This window comes from Bombina bombina, chromosome 1, assembly GCF_027579735.1.
Source record: "Bombina bombina isolate aBomBom1 chromosome 1, aBomBom1.pri, whole genome shotgun sequence".
Lineage (NCBI taxonomy): Eukaryota > Metazoa > Chordata > Amphibia > Anura > Bombinatoridae > Bombina > Bombina bombina.
The window spans coordinates 419,234,670-419,249,097 of NC_069499.1; the positions used below are offsets into that span (position 1 = coordinate 419,234,670).

Consider the following 14,428-nt stretch of genomic DNA (forward strand, 5'->3'; position numbering starts at 1 on the left):
GATTGGCTCATAGAATTCTATCAGCCAATCGGAATTAAGGTAGAAAAAATCCTATTGGCTGATGCAATCAGCCAATAGGATTGAGCTTGCATTCTATTGGCTGATTGGAACAGCCAATAGAATGCAAGCTCAATCCTATTGGCTGATTCGATCAGCCAATAGGATTGAACTTCAATCCTATTGGCTGATTGCAATTCTATCAGCCAATCGGAATTAAGGTAGAAAAAATCCTATCGGCTGATGCAAGATTGGATCAGCCAATAGGATTGAACTTCAATCCTATTGGCTGATTGCATCAGCCAATAGGATTTTTTCTACCTTAATTCCGATTGGCTGATAGAATTCTATCAGCCAATCGGAATTGAAGGGACGCCATCTTGAATGACGTCACTTAAAGGAACCTTCATTCTTCAGTCGGCCGTCGTTTGAAGAGGATGCTCCGCGTCGGATGTCTTGAAGATGGACCCGCTCCGCGCCGGATGGATCAAGATAGAAGATGCCGTCTGGATGAAGACTTCTGCCCGTCTGGAGGACCTCTTCTGCCCGGCTTGGATGAAGACTTCTGCCCGTCTGGAGGACCACTTCTGCCCGGTTGGATGAAGACGTCTCACGGTAGGGTGATCTTCAAGGGGTTAGTGTTAGGTTAATTAAGGAGGGATTGGGTGGGTTTTAGAGTAGGGTTGGTTGTGTGGGTGGTGGGTTTTAATGTTGGGGGTATTTGTACTTTTTTTTACAGGTAAAAGAGCTGATTACTTTGGGGCAATGCCCTGCAAAAGGCCATTTTAAGGGCTATTTGTAAATTAGTGTAGGGTAGGACTTTTTTTTATTTTGGGGGCTTTTTTTATTTTGTTAGGGGGATTAGAGTAGGTGTAATTAGTTAAAAGTCTTGTAATTATTTTATTATTTTCTTTAATTTAGTGTTTTTTTTTCCCGTACTTTAGATTATTTTTTTAAATTGTAATTAATTGTCTTTAGTTTAGGTAATGGATTTAATTATAGTGTAGTGTTAGGTGTATTTGTAACTTAGGTTAGGTTTTATTTTACAGGTATATTTGTCTTTATTTTAACTAGGAAGTTATTAAATAGTTAATAACTATTTAGTAACTATTTTACCTAGTTAAAATAAATACAAAGTTGCCTGTAAAATAAAAATAAACCCTAAGATAGATACAATGTAACTATTAGTTATATTGTAGCTATCTTATGGGTTTATTTTACAGGTAAGTATTTGGTTTTAAATAGGAATAATTTAGTTAATGATAGTAATTTTATTTAGATTTATTAAAATTATATTTCAGTTAGGGGGGTTAGGTTTAGGGTTAGACTTAGGTTTAGGGGTTAATACATTTAATATAGTGGCAGCGATGTTGGGAGCGGCAGATTAGGGGTTAATAAATGTAGGTAGGTGTCGGCGATGTTAGGGCAGGCAGATTAGGGGTTAATAATATTTAACTAGTGTTTGCGATGCGGGAGTGCGGCGGTTTAGGGGTTAATATGTTTATTATAGTGGTGGCGATGTCCGGTTCAGCAGATTAGGGGTTAAAAATTTTATTTTAGTGTTTGCGATGTGGGAGGACCTCGGTTTAGGGGTTAATAGGTAGTTTATGGGTGTTAGTGTACTTTTTAGAACTTTAGTTAAGAGTTTTATGCTACAGCGTTTTAGTGTAAAACTCTTAACTACTGACTTTTAAATGTGGTATCAGTCTTGACAGGAGAGGGTCTACCGCTCACTTTTGGTCAGACTCGCAATACTGGCGTTATGCAAGTCTCATTGAAAATATAGGATACGCAATTTACTTAAGAGGATTTGTGGTATTTCCGAGTCTGGCCAAAAAAGTGAGCGGTGAGCCTGTCATTTCAAGACTCATAATACCAGCAGGCATTAAAAAGCAGCGTTAGGACCTCTCAACGCTGCTTTTAACCCTAACGCACAACTCGTAATCTAGCCGATTGAATCTCCCCTTCATATAGACAGAATATTTTAGGCATGACGTGTAAGTGCTGATCTGACTGTATTCACTATTTGAAACTGTTGAATTTACAAAAGGAAATAATCAAATACATGCCAGTAGATGTTTAAATAATATCATAGCAAATAAAGTTGAGAAGATTTTACTAATAACCCCTTAATTATTCATGGTCTTACAGTGATACTACCCCTTTAAAAGAGCTGAGATGTTATATCCAGTCTGCAGCCAGTTAAAGCATTTTACACACAAGTTAAATATCAGTGCTGTATATATATATATATATATATATATATATATATATATATATATATATATTATAGTAATTAGGATCTGTATGTCTTTTTGACGTGTTAGAAGGGACATTCTAGTGCACAAATGATATTCTCTAATTGATTACAGCATGTTACTTTGCACAACTAATAGCACAGGGTGTGTTATCTTGTTATCGTTCTCATGAATAAAGCACAATCTATTGAGTCAACTAAAAACTTTTAGTGCATTCTATACTTTTAATGGGTAGGGAGTGCTATTAGCAGGCTCATTTAGTTTCTATTACAAATGGTGAATTAAGTGTTGCTCTCAAGCGCAATTTAAAATACTGCTGTAAAATGTAGTGCTTAGCGCATTCTCAGGCTTAGCCCACAAGCCATATTATGTATATCCTATAATATAAAAGTGTGTTTGTCCGAAGCTGTCATGTGCAGTAGAGACTGTGTGAGGACAAACACAGCTGGCCTTCAACAGACTAACCTCCTGGCATCTGGGGCTGACTGGGCGTGACAGGGGGCTGGGCCGGAAGTGACGCGGGCAGGGCCAGATGTGACGCAGGCAGGGCTGGACGTGACGTGGGCGAGGCTGTGAAAGAGAGAGCTCAAAAGAGGGGGGATAAAGAGAGAGCAAAATAGGGGGATAGAGAGAGCAAAAGAGGTGGAATAGAGAGAGCAAAAGAGAGGGAGAGAGACAACAAAATAGAGGGGGGAGGGAGAGCAAAAGAAAGGGTAGAGAGAGCAAAAGAGGGGAGATAGAGAGAGCAGAAGAGACGGAGAGAGACAGCAAAAGAGAGGGGGAGAAAGGGGGGAGAGAGAGCAAAAGAGAGGGGGGAGAGCGCAAAAGAGAGGGGGGAAGATAGGGGTGAGCGAGAGAGAGGAAAAGAGAGGGGAGAGAGAGCACAAAAGAGAGGGGGAGAGAGAGAGCAAAATAGAGGGGGAGAGTGCAAAAGTGAGGAGAGAGAGAGCGCAAAAAGAGGGGGAAAGAGAGAGAGCAAAAGAGAGGGGAGAGAGAGAGCAAAGGAGAAGGGGGGAGAGACAGCAAAACAGAGATAGAGAAACAGCAAAAGAGAGGGGAGAAAGAGAGCAAAAGAAAGGGGAGAGAGAGAGAGCAAAAGAGGGGGGATAGAGAGAGCAAAAGAAAGGGGAGAGAGAGAGCAAAAGAGGGGGAGAGAGAGAGCAAAAGAGGGGGAGAGAGACAGCAAAAGAGAGGGGGAGAGAGCAAAAGAAATGGAGAGAGAGAGCAAAAGAGGGGGGATAGAGAGAGCAAAAGAGGGGGGATAGAGAGTGCAAAAGACAGGGGGAGAGAGAGCAAAAGATGGCGGATAGAGAGAGCAAAAGAGGGGATAGAGAGAACAAAATAGAGGGGGAGGGAGAGAGCAAAAGAGAGGGGGAGAAAGAGAGCAAAAGAGATGGGGAGAGCGCAAAAGAGAGGGGGAGAGTGCAAAAGAGGGGGGGGAGAGAGAGCGCAAAAGAGAGGGGGAAAGAGAGAGAACAAAAAAGAGGGGAGAGAGAGTGCAAAAGAGAGGAGGAGAGTGACAGCAAAAGAGAGATAAAGAAACAGCAAAAGAGAGGGGAGAAAGAGAGCAAAAGAAAGGGGAGAGAGAGAGCAAAAGAGGGAGGATAGAGAGAGAGCAAAAGATAGGGGAGAAACAGCAAAAGAGAGGGGGGAAAGAGAGCAAAAGAAAGGGGAGAGAGAGAGCAAAAGAGAGGGGGGAGAGAGCAAAAGAAAGGGGAGGGAGAGAGAGAGCAAAAGAGCGGGGATAGAGAGAGCAAAGAGGGGGGTAGAGAGTGCAAAAGACAGGTGGGAGAGAGAGAGAGCAAAAGAGAGGGGAGAGAGAGAGCAAAAGAGGGGGATAGAGAGAGAGCAAAAGAGTTGACATAGAGAGAGCAAAATAGAGGGAGAGAGACAGCAAAAGAGAGGGGGAGAGAGAGCAAAAAATGAGGGAGAGAGAGAGCAAAAGAGAGGGGAGAGAGACAGCAAAAGAGAGGGAGAGAAACAGCAAAAGAGAGGGGGAAAGAGAGCAAAAGAAAGGTTGGAGAGAGAGAACAAAAGAGTAGGGTAGAGAGAGCAAAAGAGAGGGAGAGAGACAGCAAAAGAGAGGGGGAGAGAGAGCAAAAGAGAGGGGTAGAGAGATCAAAAGAGAGGGGGGAGCGCGCAAAAGAGAGATGGAGAGAGAGCGCTAAAGAGAGGGAGGAAAAGAGAGGGGGAGAGAGCAAAAGTGAGGGGGGAGAGAGAGATCAAAAGAGAGGGGATAGAGAGCAAAAGAGAAGGGGGAGAGAGAGAGCAAAATAGAGAGAGGGGATCCACTGTACTGGAAAAAATGTCCCGTGTAAACATGGGCTTTAGGACTAGTGAAGTATATAACGTAGTGGTAAAAAAGCAAGGCAGTTATTGTCCTAGAATTGCTCAGTGCAAGAAATCAATACTCAGCATCTACAAGAATATGTCTCAAGTGACTGACAGGCACATATGGGGCTAATCTGAAGTGGAAGTATATAGAAATTTTCCTTTTTTTTCTTTTCGAAAAAGTTTTTTTTGTGTAAACTAAAAGAAATCTGATGAATTGGTTGGAGGGAGAGTGACCAAATGTAAGTGTCAGCTGTCCATAAACTAAATAATAAAGAAGTAATTAAAAATGTAGCAATATATTTTCTATAAATGTTTATTTTTAACATGTATGTATAAGACAATGCAATAATCAAACATGTTACCTTTACTCCAGTAAAATACATTTTCAATTTTATTGACTTGAGTACAGAGTAATAAATTACTGGTCAAATCATTGCATAGTTCACATTCCACTCAACAAGGTGTGTAAAAAAACATAAATTATTCTTACATGATAATTTTGTTTTCTTCAGATGGAAAGAGTCCACAGCAGCATTCATTACTTTTGGGAAATAAGAACATGGCCACCAGGAGAAGGCAAAGACACCCCATCCAAAGGCTTAAATACTCCTCCCACTTCCCTCATCCCCCAGTCATTCTGCCGAGGAAAAAGGAACAGTAGAAGAAATATCTGGGTGAAAAGGTGCCAGAAGATAAAAAAAAACAAGGACGCCCCACATAAAAATGACAGGTGGGGAGCTGTGGACTCTTTCCATTGGAAGAAAAGAAAATTATCATGTAAGCCTAATTTATGTTTTTCTTCCTAAATGGAAAGAGTCCACAGCTGCATTAATTACTTTTGGGAAAACAATACCCAAGCTATAGAGGACACTGAATGCCAAAACGTGAGGGTACAATAGGCGCCCCATTCTGAGGGCACCAGGCCTGAAAACCACTACCCAACAAAAAACCTTGCTTCATTCCGAAGCCGAGGAAAACAGGAATGGAAAAAGGCCCCAAGGACACTGACCAGCAGATAGCCTAGCTAGAGACCGCAACTCAGACTTAACTGAGCCAACAGTCCTCCGGGAGACACCGTCACCCAACAGTCAAACTCCCACCATACACCCTTTACTATCGAAAGGAGTCTAAGGGAGAAAATGTGTGCGTAAATCTAACCCTGCACATACACTATTCTGCTCCCATAAAACAGAAAATACAGAAAAAGTACAGTTAAAAAGAAATGTGTGTAAGTGCGCTGACAGCTATGGGGTATGTAACTAAATGCTAAAAAATATGAGAAATTATATAATAATAATTATTAATTTCTCATATTTTTTAGCATTTAGTTACATACCCCATAGCTGTCAGCGCACTTACACACATTTCTCTTTAACTTTACTATTGAAAGGAACCCCAGCTGAACTCCTAAAGGAACAAGACAAGGAACCAAATGGAAACCGTAGGTTACCATAAACGCCATAAAAGGAAAACCCTCAAATTAAACCAAGCTCCCAAGACCCAAATGGATCCTGACAACAATGGGAGGCAACGCCCAATCCAAATAGAAACCCCAAGGTTTACAACCAGGTATCAGAACAGAGAAGGTTCTCTCAACATCCTGCAAAGGATTGGAACAGCTAGCTAGCACACGATAAAGGTGCAAACAGCTGCAGCTGGTTTCGAAAGAGCAACCCCTCACTTGCCAAGCAGCAAGTCAACCAGCGCCTACGGACAACTGAAAACGGAGACCAAAGATCCTCCAAGTTCAGAACACTGAAGAATTCAGGCAAAATTACATGTAGCAGACCTAGACGAAGGTAAACACCTGAGTCATGAACACGCAGACATCCACATGATGACACAAAAGAATACTGCTAAAAGCGGCTACCAAAATGTAGAGTGCTAAACCTCCAGTACAGAAGGCACACTCTAAGCAACAGAACTGCCAGACCTACACATAGGTCTCGAAAATAAAGGAGAGCCCAGAACCTCAATGAGAACCAATGGGCCCCCAAGATCCGAGAAGAACAACGGATCTCAGGACCTACCTCCAACTGGGCCAACCCAAGCATCGGCAGATTTGAAACCAGGGAACCAGAAAAACCCCAGCTCAAACAACGAGTGGAAAGAAGGCACCACCATTACAACAGTGCTCGGATGCCAACCCGAACACCACATAGAGACCGTCGACAAGGCCGTAGACCTAGAGATCTAGCTAAAGGCCCAACATAGACTCAAGGCAGAGCCAGCGACTCTCCAGATGGACAGCACAATCCAGCGAGTGTACCTCTCTCCGAAATAGGTTAACCCGTCTGTCCCAACCTCCTGAAGACAGGAGAAGATCTAAGATAGGGACCACACTTCCGAAAGAAAGATATAAGCCCCCCAACAAAGGGGGCCGGCGAAAGGGCCAGAAGGACAAATCCCCTGCCCCCAGGACACAGCCAGAAGCTGAAACAAGAGAACAAATCTCCAATGCCCTGATCTGGAAGGAATCTCCTGAAGATTTTAACTTGCTACCACCAGACAAGGTGCCATAGCTGCAGTGGTTTTTGCTAGCAGAGCAGGGAAACCATCACAATAGTCCAGCAAGCCAACCAAGGGAAACCGACCATAGATGAGGGCAAGCCCAAGGGGCATCGGACCCAGTCGGGTGAGTCAGCCCTGCCGTGATCTAAACCAGTAACCTTGGATCCTTTAACAGGCTTTTTTGTAGTAAGGGCATTTAACCACTGAGCTACCTCACCAGCCGGAACCAGTTCAACTAGCCCAACCATAAGACACAGCCCAAGTTTCCTTGAACTGGGGAACTCCATACCAGCTCTAGATCCTACAGTCCGGTACAACCCGCAATGGAATCCACAAAGGAAGCGCTGAGTGAGAACCTCAGCCACCAGCAGAACCAGAGCGAAAAGAAAACAAGGATGTTTTTTTTTTTTTAATGGACATCCAGAGTCAGCAGCTGGATTTGAACCATCAACCTTGGAGGTCCGAGCACCCCAAAACAAGAACCCGGAAACTGAAATCCCCCATCTGATATAAAAGGCAGACCCCTTGGAGATAACCATACAATTTCCAAAGTAAAATGGACAACGAGAAAACTCGCAAGTCCCACCAAGACGAGACCACCCCTTGCCAGAGTCCAATGCTCCAAGGAGCTAAGGAAGTAAAAGACCGAAACAAGGCTACTAGCGAACAAGGGGGATACCTTGAGGACAAAGTCACTCAAACAAGGCTAGTATCCACATCACCCCCCTAAAATCAGAGGAAAAGATGAAAGAAGGATGCGGAGCATCCCCCTGCTCCAGGGAAGGAACGCTAAACAGAGCTTGAGGAGACCACACTGCCCATGTCCCTACAAAGGAACCAACTCTCAAAGGGCACCAGGTCCCTGAGGAATAGACGAAGTCCAAAAGATCTCAAGAAGAGAACCACAGCAGGAACAAGTCCAAGGACAATTCCAGAGCCTTAGACGGCTAACCGCCCAAAACAGTGGTAAGGAGGTGCTAAACCCCCCAATCCTCCCCAGAGAAGAAAGAAAATCTAGGCCCTGAGTAAATCGGAGCAAAAAGAGTGATGCAGCGGAACTCCACTGACCCGGTCAATCAGATTGAAAGGCTGAATAAGGACTGACACAATCCTTCCTGCCATATGGATACTTTTAGAGAGCTTAGCTGAACTTATAAAGAAAAACAAGAAAACCACAAATTATTGTGAGCACTCAGCGCCCCAGCAGACCAGCCAGGCATTACAGGCGCCATGTGTCTGAATAAGCCACAGGACAGAAGATCTGAATCCCAGCAGGACCAGCTGCAGCTGGGGTCATAACTGTCAAGCTGCCTAAATCCTCCCTCAGAGAAGAAGGTAAAACAGACAAACATAGGACTAATGCGTTCCTTAACAAATTTCCGAAGAAGCAACCAGAGAGAATCGATCCCAGAAGTTCCGAAGGAAACACATAATCAAAATAAAAGATATCCTAACCGGATAAAAGAAAATATAAGGCAACCTGTAGGTATATGTCCAGGAAGAAAACAGGCATACCCGCAGGACCAGCCAAACGGAACCCTGATCTTCCAACAAAAAACTGGGAAAGACCTCAATAAGCAGACAGTTTAAGTCATCCCCTCATTACTAATGAGGTGAGCCATTCGAAATAGAATACTGCAGATTCCCGTATCCATTAAGGATAGGATTCTCTAATAACTCAAAACCGTGTCTGAGTAAAACACAAAGACGCGCTATTCTGCAAACCGCAAATAAATGTCTCGACTTTGCAGACGCATAATCGCCAAAAATATGTGAAAGCAAAAACGAGCTGCAACCTCCGGGGGGAACAAGCCCCCTTAAGGAGGGATAAACATAATCTGGGTTACCCGCATATGTAGTAGTTGGGAGTGGTAGGGAACTCGCCTCTTGAAGGACAGAACCCCCAGAGGCGGATGGCTCAGCAGACCCCTGATTCCCTGAGACCGAGGAACAGGGCGCTCTAATATGGCATATCGAACATAACTGATTGACCTGTGTCAACGGGGCCAATTCGCATTCTTCACAAGTCGAAGAATCTGTAAAATGAAACGATCTTACTGGAATCTACGCCGTGGAACAAGAACACAGCCCTTCAAGTGTGACGAATAGTAGCAGCGCCTCCGCCATGGACTTGAGAGAAGAAAGCAGGCAGCGAAGTGAAGTTCGACAACGCCGATTGCTAGTGGAGCTGTTAATATTAGTCGGGATGGTTTTGCAGAAAGACTCTTCCTGCATCTCCGGACTCTAACTTTCATCCAGGCCCTAACTGAGAGACTGATGGGATTACTTAAAGCTACCGTCCCATGTCGAAGAGTACTACCCTCCATAAGAGACAAACAAACTTCTGACACTTCTCTGCCAACCTCCTGGGACGAATGACTGGAGGATGAGGGAAGTGGGAGGAGTATTTAAGCCTTTGGCTGGGGTGTCTTTGCCTCCTCCTGGTGGCCAGGTTCTTATTTCCCAAAAGTAATGAATGCAGCTGTGGACTCTTTCCATTTAGGAAGAAAATTATTTTACAGACACTACTTTTTGAAAGATTTCTCTTCTTTTCAAGTGTAAAGCTATACTTGCTTGTATACCCAGCTGGCACCCCTAGGCATAACTGACCTATTTGTGCTTTGTTATGTCCACTAATAAGCACTTCATACTGTTAAACATATATCTACAAAATAAGAGAATGTATATTTCCCATTATAGATTTTGATTGGCTATACAAGGCCTCCAAATGTTTAGAATATAAAATGCAAAACAACATTTTACACTATTAAGAACTTAACCAGATAAGAAGGTTCCCCATAGACAGTTGCAAACATAACTTAATGAGAAATAGAACTAACCCCTGCAGCCCCTATTGCCCCTGAAGACTTCTAAAGCTCTCATAAAGTGTCTCACATCTAACAAGGAACATTAGACAGATACATCACAGATAGCAGTAACATAAGTTAAAAGGTCAGTAGCAATATTACCTTGCTGTTCGCAGACATTCTGTGCTGTATTAAAATCTGTATGGTTTAGTACTGTTGAAATGCTGTAGCAGTAGTTCTGAAATGAAATCCATGTTTCTAGACATTTGCCACTATTATCTGGGAGTTTGGTTTCTGTGGGGAAAAATATATGTTTCTATAAATATAGCGATCAGAAAATAAAAATATTGAAACAATACACAAAGTTAATCATTGACGGCAGTATAGGACTCTTTCAATGGTCTGAAATGAGAGGTGGAAAGTAGGCAAACTAAGGCCCCCATTTCAATACATGTAAATGAGTTTTTACTGAATGAATTATCACAAGGAGATCAAATCTGAGCTTAAAGGGACATAAAACCCAAAATTTTACTTTCATGATTCAGATAGAGCATGAAATTTTAAACAACACTCCAATTTACTTCTATTATCTAATTTGCTTCATTCCTAAAATATCCTTTGTTGAAGAAATAGCAATGCACATGGGTGAGCCAATCACACAATGCATTTATGTGCAGCCATAAATCAGCAGCTACTGAGCCTATTTATACATGCTTTTCAACAAAGAATATCAAGAGATAGAAGTAAATTGGAAAGTTATTTAAAATCACATGCTCTTTCTAAATCACGAAAGAAAAAGAAAGGGTTTCATGTCCCTTTAATCTGCCTCATCATCAAACCTGTGATTTCTGATTAATCTAAAGCTTTCAGGATGCAGTAGTCTCCCCTAAACCCATTTATGCCTGTCTGCTTGCATGGCTAGACCATTTATACAACACAATTGCAATCACCAAATGCATAATAAAATGACAATGCAATAACGTTTACTTTGAATTTCCCTGTCCCTGTAAAAACATGACAGCAGCCCTCACCCAATCAGAGGCTCATATCCCTTTTCAACAAAAAATACAAAATAAATGTATATTTGAAAAAAGTTTATTTGATAATCAAAGTAAATTAGAAAGTTGTATTTTTTTTAAAGTATTTTTACTTCACTGACCATTTATTATGTGTCATGTCTAATTTTATATTTTTTTAATCGATTTTCTATATATTCCAATTATTAAAGGGATAGTCTAGTCAAAATTAAACTTTCATGGTTCATATAGAGCATGCAATTTTAAGCAACTTTCTTATTTACTCCTATTATCAGTTTTCTTCATGATCTTGGTCTCTTTATTTGAAAAAGCAAAAATGTAATCTTAGAAGCCGGCCCAATTTTGGGTCAGCCCCTAGGTAGCACTTGGTGACTGGTGTCTAAATGTAGCACCTACCCAGGGTGCTGAACCAAAAATTGGTCGGCTCCTAAGCATACATTCCAGCTTTTTAAAATAAAGATACCAAGTGAACAAAGAAAAATTGATAATAGGAGAAAATTAGAAAGTTGCTTAAAATGGCATGCGCTGTCTGAATCATGAAAAACTGCCGAATCAATCTGAACAAACATCTGGGTTACATTATAATATTTTCAGGTTCCCATTGTTTTGCTTTTGCTTCCAAGTAGGGAAATGAACAAGAGCAAGTGACAAAAAACAAGCAAAAGCAAACCAAGATAAACTGTATGTGTATTTAGCTGTTCAATTAGTTTTGAGCACAACCTATAATCTTGCAATAACTCTCCTGATAAATTTTTTTAAGGTACTCTAGTGTATATAACATTGTTGCCATTGTTGTGAATACATATAAAAATAGATGGATAACTATTAGAATAGTATGTAATTGAAAGTTAGTTAAATACATGGCTTAGATTTAAAAAAAATTGGTAGCTTATTTTACTGATCATCAAATTATTAAAGGGATAGGAAAGTCAAAATTCAATTTGCATGATTCAGATTGAACATGTCATTTTAAGACACTTTTAAATTAATTTCTATTTTCAAATGTGCTTTGTTCTCTTGGTAACCCTTGTTGAAAATGAATATGCACATATCCTACACTAGGGGGAGCTAGCTGCTGATTGGTGTCTGCACATATTTGTCTCTTGTGATTGGCATTGGCTAGATGCCAGTAGTGCAATGCTGTTCCTTCAGCAAAGGATAACAAGGGAATGAAGCAAATTTGATAATAGAAGTAAATTGGAAAGTTGTTTAGAATTGTATGTTCTTTCCAAATCATGTAAGACATTTTTGGGGTTTTCTGTCCCTTTAAGTAAATAGGGTCCATTTATTAAGCAGTGGATGTTGCTTCAGAGCCCCATCGTTTCAGGTCCGCCTGAAACGGAAGTTAAGAAGCAGCCATCGTAAGACCGCTGCTCCTTAACTTCTCCGGCACCTTTTAGGTGGCGGACACAAATCATCCCGATCCAGTATGATCAGGATGATTGACGGCCCCTGCTAGCTGCCGATTGGCCGGCAGTGAGCAGCAGGCAGCATTGCACAAGCATTTCACCAGATATGCTTGTGCAATGATAAGTGCTGACAGCAAATCATGTCCGCTAACCTCTTAGTAAATCTACCCCAATGTCTCTCCTTAGCATAAACCATATTAGTGAACCCCCTTAAAGAGATACACAGAGTTCCAAGCCAAAAATTGCCTTTAATAATGCCTGAGGAGCCTCATAATACTGACGAGACATGTTATAGAAAATCTTGCCAGACAAGAGATCTTTAGTGAATCTGGTCCTTAGTTTGCTAATCTTCTGGGTTATCCAACCACTACTTCTTACCCTCTCCGCCAACAGTGAGTTGCCAGATCTAGATCACCACAAACACATTTGCTCAGAATGATTAACAGGTTCAGCTCACGTGCAACAGTTAGCATATACAGGCAGTGGATGTACAGAGTCCGCCGCCCAGTTGCCGCAAAGTTGGGCATTTAAGTTCCCACATCGAGAAGCTTGTCCGCCTGCGGCTTCGTACATGGGGCCCTTTGTAATGTTATAACTTGGAATCTAACTGGATTTTTTAGTCAGGTTTTTTTACAATGAATTTACAGAACATACCTTTTTAATGTGACAACAAAGTTAAATGGACAGTCAACTACCACATGTTTTTTGTTTAAAAAAATAGATAATCCCTTTATTACCCATTTTCCAGTTTTGCACAGCCAACATGGATATATTAATATACTTTTAACCTTGTATACACGTCTCTTTTGACAGCCCCCTGATCACATGGCTATTTATTTATTATCTATTGACTTGCATTTTAGCTAATTAGTGCAGTGTCAGCCACAACTCCACGGGCGTGAGCACAATGTTATCTAGATGGCCCACATGGATTAGCAGTGTCTTGTGAAAAGCAAATAAAAAAGCATGTGATTAAGAGGCTGTCTATAGTGGCTTAGAAATAGGCAGAAATTTAGAAGTTTAATTGTTATAAAGTAAATTAATATAAAAATGTTAGTCGTGCAAAGCTGGGTAATGGGTAATAAAGGTGTTATCTGGCACCTAGATTACGAGTTTTGCATCGTTATGGGCCATAACGCCTCATTTTCCCTAACGCTGCTATTGCAAGTTTCTGTAGTGCCACAAAAATCACCATCTACGCTCAAATCCATAAGGCTCTCTCAGAACAGTAGTTATTGATAGATCCTTACCAAAAACATTTACAAAACACTTCAAAAATATTATACAAAGTACACTTACACTCATACAAACACTCTACAATTTTTATTTTTTTAATAATTTGTTTTGAAAAAATATATATATAACGGATAAAAGATACCAGATCTTGGGTGTTAGAAAAAAAATGCACAATTTTTTTTTTTACATTGACTTACATAGACATACATGAACTTACTCTCATTTAGCTACATCTACGTACAAATATCATCACATACATACAGAAATCAATACAAACAATATACAGCACATTACGTACACAAAACATTTTTAAAATATGAAATTATCACAGTTTTGATACTTTTTCTCAGAATGACATGACATCACTCACTTTAGGCTCAACAGAAGTGTTGGAATTTAGTTTTTCATGCAATTTCTAGCCTCCATTGACTTCTATGGGGAATACGTGCTCATGCACGCGACCGGCCTCTTTCCATAACGCAAGAGAGATTTTGATCTTTGAAAACTTGTAATGGCAGCGTTATAATTGAAGCACAAATTCATTAATTCTTGCGTTGGTACCGCAATGACAAATAGATCAAGAAATAGACTATTTGCCACTGCAGTTATGAGTTTTTCTTGTGTGAACATCAGTAAGTACAACATCAAATTCTTTTAGGAAATTACATTAAATCAACTATAAATCACGATCAATTCTATCATCACCAATACAAAATCTGTTTCAAGAATTAACACATATTTAAACGGACATAAAAAATACTTTTTAAGATCTCATTTTTCAGAAACAGTAGGCAATTTTAAACACTTGTCTCATTTACGTTTATTATAGCATTTCAGTT

General features: G+C 40.8%; 1 protein-coding gene across 1 annotated transcript in view; it reads right to left on the minus strand.

The window, feature by feature from the left end:
• The window catches only part of PLA2R1 (phospholipase A2 receptor 1), a 528,401-nt gene that overhangs the window by 63,181 nt on the left and 450,792 nt on the right, over positions 1 to 14,428 (minus strand). The window contains exon 25 of the mRNA XM_053698351.1: positions 10,070 to 10,201. Coding sequence (XP_053554326.1) covers positions 10,070 to 10,201 — 132 coding nt within the window. The remainder of the gene's footprint in view (positions 1 to 10,069; positions 10,202 to 14,428) is intronic.